Genomic DNA, 18,158 nt, shown 5'->3' with positions numbered 1-18,158 from the left:
TGCTTTGTCATTTTGAGGTATTGTGTTTAGATTGACAAGGGGAAAAAACTATTTAATCCATTTTAGAATAAGGCTGAACATTTAAAATAAGTCAAGGGGTCTGAATACTTTCTGAATGCACTGTACAGTGGTAAGAAAAAGTATGTGAACCCTTTGGAAATACCTGCATTTCTGCATAAATTGGTCAGCAAATTTGATCTGATCTTCATCTAGGTCACAACAATAGACAAAATATAGTGTGCTTAAACTAATACCACACATTGTATTGTATTTTTCGTCACTATACTGAATACATCATTTAAACATTCAGTGTAGGTTGGAAAAAGTATGTGAACCCCTAGGCTAATGAGATGGGAGATGTTGGTTAGAGCTGCCTTGCCCTATAAAAAACACTCACAGAATTTGAGTTTGCTATTCACAAGAAACATTGCCTGATGTGAACCATGCCTCAAACAAAGAGACTTCAGAAGACCTAAGATTAAACATGTTGACTTGCATAAAGCTGGAAAGGGTTACAAAAGTATCTCTAAAAGTCTTGATGTTCATCAGTCCACAGTAAGACAAATGATCTATAAATGGAGAAAGTTCAGCACTGTTGCTACTCTCCCTAGGAATGGCCTTCCTGCAAAGATGACTGCAAGAGCACTGAGCAGAATGCTCAATGAGGTTAAGAAGAAGCATAGTGTCAGTTAAAGACTTACAGAAATCTCTGGAACATGCTAACATCTCTGTTGACGAGTCTATGATACATAAAACACTAAAGAATGGTGTTCATGGGAGGACACCACAGAAGAAGCCCCTGCTGTCCAAAAAAACATTGCTGCACATCTGAAGTTTGCAAAAGTGCACATGGATGTTTCACAGTGCTACTAGGAAAATATTCTGTGGACAGATGAAACTACAGTTGAGTTGTTTGGAAGGAACACACAACACTGTGTGGAGAAAAAAAGGCACAGCACACCAACATCAAAACCTCATCCCATCTGAAAAGTATGATGGAGGGAGCATCATGGTTTGGGGCTGCTTTGCTGCCTCAGGGCCTGGACAGCTTGCTATCATCGACGGAAAAATGAATTCCCAAGTTAGGCTATCTGTCCACCAATTGAAGCTCAATGGAAGTTGGGTGATTCAACAGGATAACGACCCAAAACACAGAAGTAAATCAACAGAATGGCTTCAACAGAAGAAAATATGCCTTCTGGAGTGGTCCAGTCAGAGTCCTGACCTCAACCCAATTGCGATGCTGTGGCATGACCTCAAGAGAGCAGTTCACACCAGACATCCCAAGGATATTGCTTAGCTGAAACAGTTTTGTGAAGAGAAATGATCCAAAATTCCTCTTGACCGTTGTGAAGGTCTGATCTGCAACTACTGAAAACTTTTGGTTGAGATTATTGCTGCCAAAGGAGGGTCAATCAGTTATTAAATCCAAGTGTTCACATACTTTTCCCACCCTGCACTGTGAATGTTTACATGGTATGTTCAATAAAGACATAAAAAGTATAATTGTTTGTGTGTTATTCGTTTAAGCAGACTGTGTTTGTCTATTGTTGTGACCTAAATGAAAATCAGATACATTTTTATGATCAATACTTTTTCTTGCCACTGTATGAAGCTTCATTCTTGTGTGTTTAATTTCTCATGTGTTTTTATTTTCTGTATTGTTGAAGAGCTTGTAAGCATTTCACTGTGAGGTCTCCCTGTTGTATTCAGCGCATATGACAAATACAATTTGTTTTGATAAGACCTGTACAGTAAGCTGAAGGAGGGAGTTAAGTGAGCCAGAACTACTGCATGGCATTTAAATGACCCTTTCTACGTTTGGTTCTTGACCATGACCGTTGAACACTCTCCAGAAAACAACACAGGTATAAATTCAAAGACAGCCTCTTGAGAGTCAAGATGCTCCAACCTGTGCTGTTGGCTTTCTACAGTCTAATCCTCTTATCTCCTGACCAGCAGAGATACACTGTAGCTTATGAGATAATAATACATTATAGACCTCTCTGCTTTTTCAGTCCACTTTCACCTCGCAAAGTCATAGTTAGATCGTTGCTGAACACATGGAGTTACACAAGCTGGGAAATGTGAACTGGCTATTACCTGCAGCATTAGAGAAACATCTATGATCTGTAATATAGTTATGTCATTGGCAAAGGTAGTGTGAGGGGATGGGGTTTTTCTTTAGTGACTACAGAGTCAGGACCTCAGATTAACATTTCAATCAAAAGGACGGTTGGGCGAAGGGAGAGCCTCCCCACTGGGCACAGACGTCAGTCAGTCTAGTTTGGATTTACATTTGGTTGAATTGTCAACTAACACGAATTCAACGTGAACTCAACAAAAAATATCACCATGTCATTGGATTTAGGTTCAAAGTTAGGAACAGGAAAAGCTCATCGGCTCCCTCGCCCCGTTCCCATCTCTATCCTCTCCTCCTCGCCATCCTTCAGTTCTCACTCCTGTCTGTGCTTTTTCAAGCTAAAGTTCAACTTGAGTTCACAGACAGGAAAATGATGATTAGAATGGGCTTAAATGTGTCTCTCCATTAAACTCAGGTGACAATGGAGTTTAAGCACCTTCATTAAGCTGGCAAATTCCAATCATCTTCTCTCAACATATCTCATTAAAACCTCTCTTATCTTGACTAAGAGTGTTCAGCATTTCTGGAGCAGGTATGATGAGAATGTCTTTCACATCACCTCAGCCATTTTGTGCATGTCAGGCTAGCGTGGTAGAGAAAGTTGGCGGATTAATTCTGGCACTATAAAATGTTGTCATTAAATCCCATATCACCTAAATCATGTAACAAAAACATACCATACAATATGCCGCACCAAGTCAACAAAGCAGTGAACTGTAGTTGTGATTCAAGTCAGTAGTAGATATATCTACTGGACAAAACAATAAAGGAAGAAAGACCCAATTGGAAAAAGTTTCTCATTGCAGATTGAAATGCACTTCAGAATGCACATATTTCACCATTCCATTAAAACATGTACACTGTTGGACAGAATGAGCCATTTTCCTTTTTAATATCTGGATGGACTGCCACAAAACACTTGTGCAGACATAACGTTGGCGATAAAAGTTTGATATAGCTCTCAGGACTATGAATGGCCTGGTTCCCAACTCTGTATGGTAGACACCTGTTTGAAGTTAGAGCTTGCAGGTTTGCCTGTAGACATCTTCCCCCTCTCTTTTCAGGCCTGAAGGTAGGTTCATCTTTCTAATTTCTACCGTCTCTATTTTCCCCCTGCAGAGTTTGCGAGGCTCTCTGTTACCTCCAGAGAGGAGTGATACACAACCTGGTAATGGCATCTTAATCAGGACAACCACAGGAGGGAGAAGACCATTGTAGGACAAACAGGATTTTGGAACTAAAACTTTGTTTGGTCATCAGAGCAGATTGTCTGATGTGTCAGTTAATGTCATTCTCTGAAATGATAGAATCAGTTATGTATTTCAGAGTGTCTTCCATGTGTTTTATGAAAGAGTGATCAACTTGTCTATACCAGTGGAAGAATCGTAAAATTCACATCAGATGTTGTAGAAATGTCTCCGTCAGTTTCCTCACTAAATCCATATTGGTGCCTCTATATCAAAATATATGTAAATGAATACGAGTACATTATTGGCAGCCTCAACAAGTCAATGATGACGTTCATTTTACACCCAGGTCAGGGAATGGGAAATACTGATGAGAGCTATCAACCCTGTTGATTGCAAAGGGATAATTGAATGATTGTCTACAGTATATGGGCTTTCTCAACATCTACCTCCAGCTCAATCTCCCTCAGACAGACTGGGGCATGGACCGTCTCCCCTGCAAACTCACTTTACTGGGTCTCATCACGATATTGGGGTATGTCAACTGTGGAGTATAAGTTTGTGTTTGACGGTTACTTCAGTAAATCATTGGTGTCTACAAGACTGAAAATCCTGAAGTCAGACAGACAAAAATAGCAAAGAATTGTAGAGCTGCTGTTTGTGGTGAGATGAGTGAGAGGTGGGATCTATTGCACCAAGAGCCATGGATAAGCCAACACTACTCTCCGTCCCAACAGAACTCACTAAGATCTGCACCATCTAAATGCAGCCTTCCACCCACTGGCAACCTTCTCACGAATTGTCTGTGGGTATTTAGGCACCACTCCATGAACTGAATGAGTCCAAGCCAACAGTGCCTGCAGAGAAATCACTAACTCTGAAAGAAGTCATTAGAACATTCTTTTCCATTTGGCTTTGTGAAATTGACCAAAAAAGATGGATGACAGCTTTACACTCAATTGCTTTTCTAAATCTACAGACTCATTCATGTCTCAAGACGTAACCTGGCTCTGTTTTAGAGTTGTACCAGAGAAGAGTTGTACCAGAATGTTTCAATTGTCTTTTTTATTAATCAACACGTATGTACAAATATACTAATGTATGAGACATGGAAAATATTACATCTAGTAGTGCATCTACTGTACAAATATCCCAACTGCATTATGATCAAAGTATTTCACAGAACATTACATTCCATACAGTATCTGCATGTCACTTGAAGCAATGCAGATATTAGCAACTATAGCATTGCAGTACAATTATCAGGGATATCTTTTTGAATCCCCTCATTTCTGTGTTCCTCATAACTCCACCCCCTAACATTGTTGTTGGACCCAATGTAGTCCATAAAGACTATTGTAAAACGTTCACCTTATAGCAGCGTCATCACTTTAGCAGGGTACAGTACAATCATGCATTTCCCTGAGATGCATTATGTCAGCCACACGTCTTGTTTGGCAGCAATTTTGTGGGTTTGGCGACCGGGTATTCTAGTAATTTCAGAATTGCCAATGCACTGAGCCTCCAGTCAGAGCAGCAGATAGGGAGTCTCATTGTAACATTATCCAGCTGTCCAGTTCCGTGAAGCATTCCCCCCTGTGCTATAATGATACCAGCAGTAATCTTTTGTACAGCTGCTCCTCTACCCCATGGCGACCGACCCTACTGGTTCCTCTGTGTCACCCACATTGACCCCCAGCAGGGGCCATCCTCCTCAGTGTCCCTCCCACCTATAAAAAGGGCCCCTGGGATGGCCAAGGCTGAGGGAGTGGTGGCAGGTCATCTTCCCCCAGGTGCTGGTCACAGTCATAAGCAGTCCCTGCACAGCGCCACCTGGCCCTTACGGTAGTCCCTGCAGGGACAGAGGCGGTGGTACTTGGTGTTGGCCCCGGCACAGCTGAACAGCAGAGGGTCTTTCTGGAGGCCACACTCACTACTCTCCACTGAGAAGGCTGGGAAGATGTGGTTGATCTCAGCCTCCACCCCATCACACTGCACCTCCAGCCTGGGCGGAGACACCAGAGAGATATTTCTTTATATATCATTATTCATATTAAGTGATGTGATTTACATTATAATCAATGTTTTAAAAAAGGCTTCATAAATGACTATCAATATTCATTGCACCAAGGCACATTGGGTAGTGCATTAGAATGAGGGAGGATATTCAGAAGAATTTAAGATGCTCATATTCATTGTTTGTTTCCTCAGTGATTGTGCTGTATAATATGCTGAATGTTAAATTACAAGATGAATGTTGTGTAACAGATGGTGGTGTGATCACATGGTGGTGGAGGGAGGAAGCAGCAGCTCACCCACTGAAGGCCTCTTTGATATTGACGAAGCGGTAGAAGGCGGGCTCACAGATCAGGCCTGCGCTCTGGCACGCATCTATACATGACTGGCCCTCCAGGGAGGCCAGCAGCCTCAGGGCGCTAAGCGGGGGCCAGGAGGGGGGATTGCTGATGTTGGAGGCCCAGGTCAGGGCACTGGAGTTGGGCAGCAGGACAAAGGGGCTGGGGGGGCTGCCTGGCCAACTGCTGGAGGTATTCGCTGAGGGAAATGGAGCTTCGGGTGCACAGAATTCCTGCAGAGTACAATACAACAGAATAACTACACAATCTGGCTATTGTGTAGTTAGTTAATCTGGCTATTCAGCATTACATTCATCAATCAATTCTACTGTAGCCTACATTCAGCATTGAAGCGGCAGGTAGCCTCGTGGTTAGAGCGTTGAGCCAGTAACCAAAATACCCAAGCCGACAAGGTGAAAAATCTGTCGGTGCCGTTGAGCAAGGCTTAACCCTAATTTGCTCCAGGTGGGCTGTACTAATATGACTGACCCTGTAAAACAACACATTTCACTGCACCTGTCCTGTGTGTAATTCAGCTGTGAACTATACATTCATTTATTTGCTATACATTCTGATGGGTTCTGATTTTTACAGAATAATAAAAGCAGCATCACCATAGCTCTTATGACATACACATTGCCTTCCAGCCTCCTGGAATAATATGAATATACAGTACCAGTCAAAAGTTTAGACACACCTACTCATTCAAAGGTTTCTTTATTTTTACTATTTTCTACACAAGTAAAATAGTGAAGACATCAAAACCAGGAAATAACACATATGGAATCATGCAGTAAACAAATCAAAATATATTTTATATTTGAGATTCTTCAAAGTAGCCACCCTTTGCCTTGACAGCTTTGAAAACTATTGGCATTCTCTCAACCAGCTCATGAGGTAGACACCTGGAGTGCATTTCAATTAACAGGTGTGTGTTGTTAATTTGTGGAATTTCTTTCCTTCTTAATGCGTTTGAGTCAATCAGTTGTGTTGTGACAAGTTAGGGGTGGTATACAGAAGATAGCCTTATTTGGTAAAAGACCAAATCCATATTATGACAAGAACAGCTCAAATAAGCAAAGAGAAACGACAGTCCATCATTACTTTAAGACATGAAGGTCAGTCAATACGTAAAATTAATAACTTTTAAAGTTTCTTAAGTGTAGTCGCATAAACCATCAAGCACTATGATGAAACTGGCTCTCATGAGGACCGCCACAGGAAAGGAAGACCCAGAGTTACCTCTGCTGCATTAGAGTTAACTGCACCTCAGATTGCAGCCCAAATAAATGCTTCCGAGTTCAAGTAACAGACACATCTCAACAACTGTTCAGAGGAGACTGGGTGAATCAGGCCATTGTCGAATTGCTGCAAAGAAACCACTACTAAAGGACACCAATAAGAAAAAGCGGCTTGCTTTGGCCAAGAAACACGATCAATGGACATTAGACTGGTGCAAATCTGGCCTTTGGTCAAATCCAAATTTGCGAGTTTTGTTTCCAGCCGCCATGTCTTTGTGAGACACAGAGTAAGTGAACGGATGATCTCTGCATGTGTGGTTCCCACCGTGAAGCATGGAGGAGGTGGTGTGATAGTGCTTTGTTGGTGACACCGTCTGTGATTTATTTTGAATTCAAGACACACTTAACCTGCATGGCTACCATAGCATTCTGCTGTGATATGCCATCCCATCTGGTTTGCATTGAGGGGGACTATCATTTGTTTTTCAACAGGACAATGACCCAAGACACCTCCAGGCTGTGTGAGAGTTATTTGACTAAGAAGGTGAGTGATGGAGTGCTGCGTCAGATGACCTGGCTTCCACAATCACCCAACCTCCACCCAATTGAGATGGTTTGGGATGAGTTGGACCGCAAAGGGAAATAAAAGTAGCTAACAAGTGCTCAGCATATGTGAGAACTCCTTCAAGACTGTTGTAAAAGCATTCCAGGTGAAGCTGCTTGAGAGACTAAGAAAAACTAAGAAAAACTCATGAATGAGTAGGTGTGTCAGAACTTTTGACTGGTACTGTATATACACACATACCGGTATACATAATTTTGATAGCAGGACACTGTAAAGTCCATTATCCCCCTGAAGAGTATGAATCCTAAGCAACCTGCCTACACATTGTTTGAAGAACAACATAGCTACTGTAGTAGGTCGAAGCTGTGTGCTGGAAACCCTAGGTAGAGCATGGGTGAAAAAGGCAATGTGGTGTTTATGGAAATTTCCTTTATTTTTTCAGCTTTCAGACCAATGCCTTTTCTCACTTAAAACCTTGTTTTTAAATTCCAAGGTTTTTACACTGGAAGGTGATTATGCAACATTATTACACAACATAATTAAGCAATAAGGCCCGGGAGGGTGTGGTATATGGCCAATATACCACAGCTAAGGACTGTTCAACATTTCATCCACTATTTGTATCAGTTTGAATCACTTTCAATGGGGGCATTTATTTTGAAGGTGAACCGCAAATTCCACTATTGTGGCTAGCTTCACACAGGTGTCCGAGACAGAGTTGAAAAATATCCAACACTTGGCAGAGTTGTTAGTTTGGCACTGTGTAAGAGTGTCCTGGAATGTATTATGGATATTAAAGTGATGAGTTTCTCTGATGCTAGCAAGAATGGATTTGCACCGCTTACATATTCTTTCAGAAATGCTACAAGAAGGTAGCATCTTTGGCACTTAACGGACAGAAATGAGCACATGAGAGCGATAAATGATAAATTGACAAAAAACTGTTACACCTACAAAATGTAGTCAATCTGGCATTTTTTAAATCCCGATGGTCGCTTTATGGACGCTATAGTCCCGTTTTAATCCAACGTCTAGAATTTTAGCTAGGTAGGCACAAGACATACTCTGTTATGTGGTTCTCAGTAATGGCTCATGACAAGAGGCGTGTTGAGTACCTCCAATCAAGTTGATTTGCGAATTTTCATTGAGATTGGTGTCATATTGGCTTAGATATGATGGTTGGGAGATTTGAATTTAACACTGAACTATCGTCATGTCTACAATACAGTTATGCCACCAATAATCAAATGAGTTTCAGGCAGGAATCAACCCTGGGAGAGCACCTCCCCCAGTCGGTCCTATTCATAAGAAACAGGTAATAATATTTCTGCGACATCTTCCTCTGACCCCCAGTCCGGTTTATTAAACAGGCTCCCAGCGCCCTGCTGCAATAACCAGGCCTCCCCCACTCCACCACACCACAGCCCCCCAGCCCTGGGCTACTGCTCAACAGGAAAACAGGGCGAGCGATCAGACACCTCATCCGGAATCTGTGTGTGTGTGTGTGTGTGTGTGTGTGTGTGTGTGTGTGTGTGTGTCATGACAAAGCAGTATAAAAATTCTCAATAAAGAATCCGTGAGGATCATGGGGGTCAGTGCTGCCCACGGAGGAGGATAGAAGGGTTGTCGCTGATTGGGAGTCTGGGCTCGTACATGCCAGGCGGGCAGTCTCAGTCAGTCACAGCCCACTGAGCACACTACTCTGTGTGTGATGGACAGATGGGGGAGTGGATCAGAGCTGGGCATAGGCCACCATATTTCCCCTTTTCTCCCACTGCCTTAACCAGACTGGAAGACAAGCCCCTCGGTGCACCGCACAAATCATCTCAGCATGATGAACGTACTGGAGCATGACAATGTGTGTAATTGTGCAAAGAAATATTAAAAGGCTTTTAGTGTGTGCGTGGTTGTGTGTGTGGACGTGTTTAACTATACTTGTGGGAAGCAGAAGTCCCCACAAGATTAATAAACAAAAACATTTGACCGACTGGGGACATTTTGTTCGTCCCCACAAGGTCAAATGCTATTTCTAGGTGGTTTGGGTTTAAGGTTAGAATTAGTGTTAGGTTTAGAATTAGGTTCAGGGTTTGGAGCTAGGGTTAGTTTTAGGGTTAGGGAAAAGAAGATTTTGAATGAAATTAATTATGTGTCCCCACGAGGTTAGTTAAACAGGACTGTGTGTGTGTACGTTCGCTCTTTTATATGTATACAGTACAGTGTGACTTCATCTTGCCTGTGCATAAATAAATGTGGATGAGGTTGGCTGCACCATCTCCGGGGTAATGAAGGCCGGTGTATGCAACACAAACCCACCTGGTTCTGGATGTAAGCATGCACTCTCTCCAGCATCCCCTCACAGGTGTACTCATAGGGCAGATATGGCTCCACCTGCAGAAAGGAAATCATACAACGTCACACACCATCGGCTTTAGACCTCTAACACCACAGCCATAATAGTACTGCAACGGTTTACCGTTAATCAAAGCTGACGTATTCATTAAGGTCACTGTGAACGGCTTCATTATGAGCTGCTTCATATTAGAATCAATGACCTCATACATCACAGGTGACAGCCTTTGACTTGATTTCATTACTCTATTAACATGGACTACATCAATATGACAAACAATGGATTAAGCTGACAATCGACCACAGGTTATGTACGAGCTGCTAAACCGAATGTCTGAATCTTTTTAACAACTCACTGGGAGGATGTGATGACCATCCCACTTTTGACCTTTACCAGATGATGTGAAAACTTTCTCCAGAGCTGGCACATTTCATAGAGTTACAGGTGAGAACGTATGTTACATACACGACAGATGCTGTGACACTGCAGTGAAAACAGCACAGAGAAGGCATCTCTTTTCAATGCAGCAGCAAACACACGTTAGTCATCAGTGTCAAAGGATGAAGCCTGCAGGTCAATGCTTTCTATTTTGCTGTTTTCCAAAGCCTATTTGGGTTAGATTACATAAATAAGTATGATACATGGAGGAGTGGGAAATGTTCAATCAGTGTGATGGTACTGTAGTCCCATTCCACATCACCTAACCTAAGATGTCTGTGCCATTTAAAAGAGATCTCATTGTTTACCATCAGGCCTCTCAGAGGCACTTGGGCTTTTAAACTGATAAATGGTTCCTTTTAGCATTCACTTCCTTTTAGCTCTCACTTACTCGTTTATTTCATCTGAGTTTAATGAAATGTATCTGGCACCTCATCATCTATTCCAGAATGAAATTTGCCTTTTGGGCATCTTTATATAATGGAAAGAAAGGAACAGGAAAAAAACTGCTCTCCAGGGAGTCGGAAATGAATTCAGCTTTAGAATACATGTACATCTCTAAACCGACCGCATTTACTGCATACATACTCATCATATCTGACCAGTATACCTGATTACAATATCACCAGTGGTGTAAAGTACTTAAGTAAAAATACTAGAAAGTATTACTTAAGTATTTTTTTTATGGGGTATCTGTACTTTAATTTACTATTTAAAGAAAATAAAAGAATGTACTTTTTACTCCATACATTTTCCCTGACATTTTCCCTGACACCCAAAAGTACGAGTTACATTTCAAATGCTTAGCAGGACAGACATATTTGCCAATTCACACACTTATCATGAGAACAACCCTGGTTATCCCTACTGCTTCTGCCTCAGTAAACACAAATGCTTGGTTTATGAATTATGTCTGCGTGTTGCGGTGTGCCTCTGGCTATCTGTAAAATAATAAAACAAGAAAATCATGCCATCTCATATAAGGAATGTGAAATGATATATAAGTATAATTAAAACCAAATCCTTTTAGACTTTTACTGGGTGACTTTCACTTTTACTAGTAATTTTCTATTTAAGTATCTTTACTTTTACTCAAGTATGACAATTGGGTACTTTTTACACCAGTGAATACCACAGGGATTAGCATAGTTGTTCACCCACATTGGATCAAAGAGGGGACATGTTTTTCTTCACCTTCAGTGTGTACTGTATAGCACAGTGCATTTGGAAATTATTCAGACCCCTTGACTTTTTCCTCATTTTGATACAGCCTTATTCTAAAATGTATTACATTAATTTTCCCCTAATCAATCTACACACAATACCCCATAATGACAAATTAAAAACAGATTTTTAGACATTTTTGCAAATGTATAAAAAAAAAATTCTGTCAGGTTGGATGGGGAGCATCGCTGCATAGCTATTTTCAGGTCTCTCCAAAGATGTTTGATGGGGTTCATGTCCGGGCTCTGGCTGGGCCACTCAAGGACATTCAGAGACGTGTCCCGAAGCCACTCCTGCGTTGTCTTGGCTGTGTGCTTAGGGTCGTTGTACTGTTGGAAGGTGAACCTTCACCCCCAGTCTGAAGGTCCTGAGGGCTTTGGAGCAGGTTTTGATCAAGGATCTCTCTGTACTTTTCTCTGTTCATCTTTCCCTCGATCCTGACTAGTCTCCCAGGCCCTGCTGCTGAAAAACATCACCACAGCATGATGCTGCCATCACCATGCTTCACCGTAGGGATGGTGCCAGGTTTCCTCCAGGCTTGGCATTCAGGCCAAAGAATTCAATCTTGGTCTCATCAGACCAGAGAATCTTGTTTCCCATGGTCTGAGAGTCCTTTAGGTGCCTTTTGGCAAACTCTAAGCCGGCTGTCATTTGTCTTTTACTGAGGAGTGGCTTCCGTCTGGCCACTCTACCACAAAGGCCTAATTGGCGGAGCGCTCCAGAGATGGTTGGCCACTGTGTTCTTGGGGACCTTCAATGCTACATCATTTTTTTGGTATCCTTCCCCAGATCTGTGCCTCGACACAATCCAGTCTCGGAGCTCTACGGACAATTCCTTTGACCTCAGGGCTTGATTTTTGCTCTGACTTGCACTGTCAACTGTGGGACCTTACTGTATATAAACAGGTTTGTGCCTTTCCAAATCATGTCCAATCAATTTAATTTGCCACAGGTAGACTCCAATCAAGTTGTAGAAACATCTCAAGGATGATCAATGGAAACAGGATGCACCTGAGCTCAATTTCGAGTCTCATAGCAAAGGGTCTGAATACTTGTAAATGTAAAATGTGACATGTTTTTATTTGTAATAAACCTGCTAACATAAAAAACTGTTTTCACTTTGCCATTATGGGGTATTGTGTGTAGATTGATGAGGAAACTAATTTATTTAATACATTTTAGAATAAGGCTGTAATGTAACAAAATGTGGAAAAAGTCAAGGGGTCTGGGGCCTCCCGGGTGGCGCAAAGGTTACCCAAGGCGTCACTACAGACCCGGGTTCGATCCTAGGCTGTATCACAACCAGCCGTGAACGGGAGTCCCATAGGGCGGCGCACAATTGGCCCAGTGTCGTCCAGGTTAGGGAGGGTTTGACAGGGGGGAGCCTTACTTTGCTCATTGCACTCTAGTGACTTCTTGTGGCGGGCCAGGTGCCTACAGCCTGACTTCGGTCATCAGTTGAACGGTGTTTCCTCCAACACATTGGTGTGGATGGCGTCCGGGTTTAGTGGGCGGGTGTTAAGGAGCGTGGTTTGGCGGGTCATGATTCGCCTCTCCCGAGCTCGTTGAGGAGTTGCAGCGATGAGACAAGATCGTAATGGGATATGACGAAAAAAGTGGGGTAAAAAATTCATATTACAAAAAATGTCAAAGTCAAGGGGTCTAAATACGTTCTGAATGCACTGTATATCAACATAATGAGAAGTGCTTGTGTCCTGTATTATTTTGTTGTTTTGTTTTCCTCCTGCCCCTCTCCTCCACTCCTAACCCATTACATGCATGTGTTCTACCACAGCATTACGTCAAGTAGATGCTCCATTTTGGTTCCCTCAGCAGCAAGTCTGGGCTATATTTAACCTACCATTATTCCCCGCGTGGTGGGGGATCGATTGGACGTACCTTGCATGTTGGCCTGGTGACAGATTGAGCACAGCATGATAGATTAATATCATCTCCAGTAGACAATGGTTAGTGCCTGGAGAAGACAGTATGGGCCCTCTGGAAGACTGCCATGCTAACCCAGGTGTCTGCTGCCCAGTTTACCTACTAAGCAACTCCATCTCTGAGGCAATTAGGACTAAAGTCCTTGGAAAGAGCCAGCTATGCAGTTTGCAGTTACACTGGATCCTGTGACTAACAGCTCAATTAGCAATGTGAGAGAGAAGTGGGTCACAACTGGAAATACAGTCTGTGGGAGAGGAGATTATATACCTCCACGACACCATTAATCATATGCGTAGGTAATGTTAATACTCAAGACTTTCTTTGACATGAGATGCAGTGAAGATAATACATCTGAAAGGTCATTTGTCTCTGAACAGCCACGCTTATCTCAGTGAAAATCATGTGGTCCTCTGTAGCAAGAATAGTGGGTTTGATTCCCGGGACCATCCATACTTAAAATGTATACACACATGACTAAGTCGCTTTGGATAAAAGCGTCTGCTAAATGGCATATATTATATTATCATCTCAAGTGAAATTAGCATACTAACTTTGGTCCTCATGATGTCCCGTATGGCAGACTCAAACTCTTGGGAGTTGTTGAAATCCACCGTGATGACATGTGGCCTGCCTATATACTGCTCAGCATAGGGATGCTGTGAGGAGACCTGATGGAGGAATTAACACAATACTATATCAGTCAATACAGTCTCCATCCAGACAATACATGGACACAGCCACGAGCAGAGAAGCACACGAGTCAGGTTGAGGCCTACCTTGCACTAATTCACTGACTAACATTCATTTTCTCAACAGTATGGAGACAGTTCAATGCCACCACAGAGACAACCTGCTCACCTGTCTGGAAGTGGGCTTCCCTTTGAAGAACTCATGGTTGAGGGAACTGTGGGACGGCTTAAACTTGGGCTGCAGGAAGACGCAGCCGTTGGCTATGGCCTCTAAAGGGGCTGGCCCTTCGTATGGGAAGCCAAACCCAATGAAGAGCTTGTTTGAGAGAGGAAAATAAAAAGATTAACCAAACTGCTGCTGTTTACTGGCAACTTGTACTTGAAGTATATTATATATAAAAAGGTATTGAAACCCTCCATACCTTGGCCTTTCTGAGCAACTGTTGCAGCTCTTGTTGGGGCAGCAGGCCGTGGTTTTTGACAAAAGCAGGCACCTCTGGAGGGCGCTGTGTCTCATAATAGACAGTCCCATGGATATCCATGTAGCGGTGCAGAATGGCCAGGAACCTTTCCTTACCCTATGAGCCAATGGAACAAATGGTTAGGACGGACTGGGCACACAGTATAATCTACCTGTCAAATCTACCCCAAATATGCAGAATGTAACTCCTTTTTTGAACCAATTCTGTAAGAGTTCAAAGTTCTTCTCAAACATAAAGTTATGTTCAGTGTGTTGGTTGCAGGCATAACCAAGACAGGGGCAAACATGTTATTCATGACATTGGCTGTCAGCCTCTTCCACTTAGAGATTCCTCCATATTATCTGTGTCACCCTCCTGGGACTGAAGAGCAAGGGAGAATGTGCTCAACCTGTGAAGACTACAGTAGCATGGAGGTCATCTCTCTAAAGAGTTAAAAAAAACTTGACTGATAGGCCTCTCACCCTGGAGAGCTTCTGATTGGTGCAGCCTGTATGACTGACTGTTACTAGGATTAGTGGGGTGGCTACTGTAGCCTCTGGTGCATATAGTCTGGCATAGCCAATTAGAGGGGTGATCTGACTTCCTACACCAAGCAACAGCAGCACCAGGGGCAAATGACACGAGAATGGCCATAGAGTGTGAAGAGAAAGCATGGGTTTCACCTTGGCTACAGCAGCACACTGGTCACTGATCATAGAGATGTATTGGGTGAGCATGATTTACATATAGTGGTGAGAATGTTGTATGCTTCAAATCTTCAGTGGCATACTTAGCCTAACATAGAACATTTGTACTGAACACAATAGAAATAAATATGCATGAGCTGTCCCTCTGTAGACTAAGAACCCTTCTACCAACAGTTGTAAATAGAACCACTGATGTCATTGCAGATGCTCCATATAAAGGAGCACACAAAGTAAAACTATCATTAGTAGAGAGCTGACATTCTGAGTATTGATTAAAACTCCACCTTTTGTATTTTCCTAAACCTGTTATAGGGCAGCAGTTTATTGATCTGACAGGGGGGTGACAGAAGATGCAGATAGACCAGGATGAACGCATAACAAACCTCAGGCCTTTTTATAAAAACCCTTGTATCTTTATGGTAGATAAAGATGATTCACCTGAAACATCTTTCTGTGTCTGAAGAGCTAAAGCTGCTGACTCATTCCAAAATAATTGTAGTTAACTGTCTGGCACATTTAATGGAACATTAACGCATTCATTGTGCATGAACAGTATCAATCTCTATAATAGGAATCTGCAAGGAAACCAAACACCAGGGACAGTCCATACTACGGCTCAATGTAAAACAAAGTTTCAGAGGGTGTTCAAAATGTCAATCATTGACAGGAAGTGCAGGTATCCTTACTTGGAGCTGGAGATGATCCATCAACATGGCATGAGAGCAGAATAGGAGGAAACCACGTGGGAAGGAGGAAAGACAAGAGAGAGTGAGTGGGAGAGATAAAATGATAGTCATTTTGTCTCCTTGTGGACATACAGCTGTAGTACAACACATAGCTGACAAGCATGTGAACCGGAGAGCTGAGGATGATGCCAGAAGCAGTGAGGGGTAGTCAGTGTTGAGGGAGGGCCAGACACAGATGGCATTCACACTCATAAATATTATACCTCGCACGCCGTACCTCAGACTGTTCAGAGTGAGGGGGAATTCAATAAGCGTAGAGAGTGAGAGAACAAATGCAGCTGATTCAACAACGGGGAGGCGGCCAGACACATGAATAAGTGATGCCTTTTTCCTGTAGCTTGGAGGGAGAATTTACGCTAAACAAAAACAATTGCCGCTTCCACAACACTCACACCTCTCTGGGTGTACATACCTAGTGGATTGAAGTGTCATGCTTGGCAGATAGGAGAGAATAACTTAGACACGTTTCAGCTTGTCTCTGGAAGTGGGGTGCACTCCATTTATCACATCATGACAGAATACACTGCAGTGTATAACAGACTGCTGACTGTTGTGTAAATATGTTGAGACGCCACCTCAACTGGACTGCACATCTTAGTAGGGAAAAAAGTCATTTGTTTGTTGATATCTTGTAGACAGGAGCAGGTGATACGCCCATTGGGGTGTCAGTCAAATGCACTCAGCAATATGGTTTTCTTTAGAGGTTCTAGAAATTGAACATTTATATCCATAAGATCACCTTCCACATGCTGGCCTCTTTGCCGTACACCACTGCCATGCTGTCCACCTTGTTCCTCTGGATGCTCAGCCTCTCTGTGTCGTTCATCTCCTCAGCCACAAAACCCATGAAGGAGTTGTCGGGAGTGTGCGCTGTAAGGGACGAACATAGCAAAGTGTCAAGCTCAATAAGTCAAAGTAACAACGTGCTCTGAGAGTCGTGAAGCAAGTGCAGGGAGTGAGTGTTTTAATAAAATAAACAGAACACAATACAAATACAAAACAAGAAACACTAACAGCACACAGACATGAAACAGAAACAATAACGCCTGGGGAAGTAACCAAAGGAAGTGACATACAGTTGAAGTCGGAAGTCTACATACACTTAGGTTGGAGTCATTAAAACTCAAACCACCCCACAAATGTCTTGTTAACAAACTATAGTTTTGGCAAGTCAGTTAGGACATCTTACTTTGTGCATGACACAAGTAATTTTTCCAACAATTGTTACAGACAGATTATTTCACTGTATCACAATTCCAGTGGGTCAGAAGTTTACATACATTAAGTTGACTGTGCCTTTAAACAGATTGGAAAACTCCAGAAAATTATATCATGACTTTAGAAGCTTCTGATAGGCTAATTGACATCATTTGAGTCAATTGGAGGTGCACCCGTAGATGTATTTCAAGGCCTACCTTCAAACTCAGTGCCTGTTTGCATGACACATGGGAAAATCAAAAGAACTAGACCTCCACAATTCTGGTTCATCCTTGGGAGCAATTTACAAACGTCTGAAGGTACCACGTTCATCTGTACAAACATTAGTACGCAAGTATAAACACCATGAGACCACGCAGCCGTCACATCACTTAGGAAGGAGACGCGTTCTGTCTCCTAGAGATGAACATACTTTGGTGCGAAAAGTGCAAATCAATCCCAGAACAACAGTAAAGGACCGTGTGAAGATGCTGGAGGAAACAGGTACAAAAGTTTCTATATCCACAGTAAAACGAGTCCTATATCGACATAACCTGAAAGGCCACTCAGCAAGGAAGAAGCCACTGCTCCAAAACCGCCATTAAAAAGCCAGACTACGGTTTGCAACTGCACATGGGGACAAAGATCATACTTTTTGGAAAAATGTCCTCTGGTCTGATGAAACAAAAATAGACCTGTTTGGCCATAATGACCATCGTTATGTTTGGAGGAAAAAGGGGGATGCTTGCAAGCTCAAGAACACCATCCCAACCGTGAAGCACGGGGTTGGCAGCATCATGTTGTGGGGGTGCTTTGCTGCAGGAGGGACTGGTGCACTTCACAAAATAGATGGCATCATGAGGGAGGAAAATTATGTGGATATATTGAAGCAACATCTCAAGACATCAGTCA

The 18,158-nt window shown here is 42.6% G+C and overlaps 1 protein-coding gene across 1 annotated transcript in view; it reads right to left on the bottom strand.

The window, feature by feature from the left end:
• Positions 1-5,114: 5,114 nt before the first annotated feature.
• The window catches only part of LOC139422284 (alpha-1,6-mannosylglycoprotein 6-beta-N-acetylglucosaminyltransferase B-like), a 72,528-nt gene continuing 59,484 nt past the window's right edge, over positions 5,115-18,158 (bottom strand). Inside the window, exons 11-18 of the mRNA XM_071173470.1 lie at positions 16,789-16,919; positions 15,990-15,995; positions 14,558-14,713; positions 14,305-14,451; positions 13,998-14,114; positions 9,804-9,878; positions 5,646-5,917; positions 5,115-5,335 (exon numbers count right to left, since the gene is read on the bottom strand). Of these exons, the coding sequence (XP_071029571.1) occupies positions 5,137-5,335; positions 5,646-5,917; positions 9,804-9,878; positions 13,998-14,114; positions 14,305-14,451; positions 14,558-14,713; positions 15,990-15,995; positions 16,789-16,919 (1,103 nt within the window). The 3' untranslated portion in view covers positions 5,115-5,136. The remainder of the gene's footprint in view (positions 5,336-5,645; positions 5,918-9,803; positions 9,879-13,997; positions 14,115-14,304; positions 14,452-14,557; positions 14,714-15,989; positions 15,996-16,788; positions 16,920-18,158) is intronic.

Source organism: Oncorhynchus clarkii, chromosome 12 (genome assembly GCF_045791955.1).
Source record: "Oncorhynchus clarkii lewisi isolate Uvic-CL-2024 chromosome 12, UVic_Ocla_1.0, whole genome shotgun sequence".
NCBI classification, from domain to species: domain Eukaryota; kingdom Metazoa; phylum Chordata; class Actinopteri; order Salmoniformes; family Salmonidae; genus Oncorhynchus; species Oncorhynchus clarkii.
This window is presented reverse-complemented; position numbering and strand designations above follow the sequence as displayed.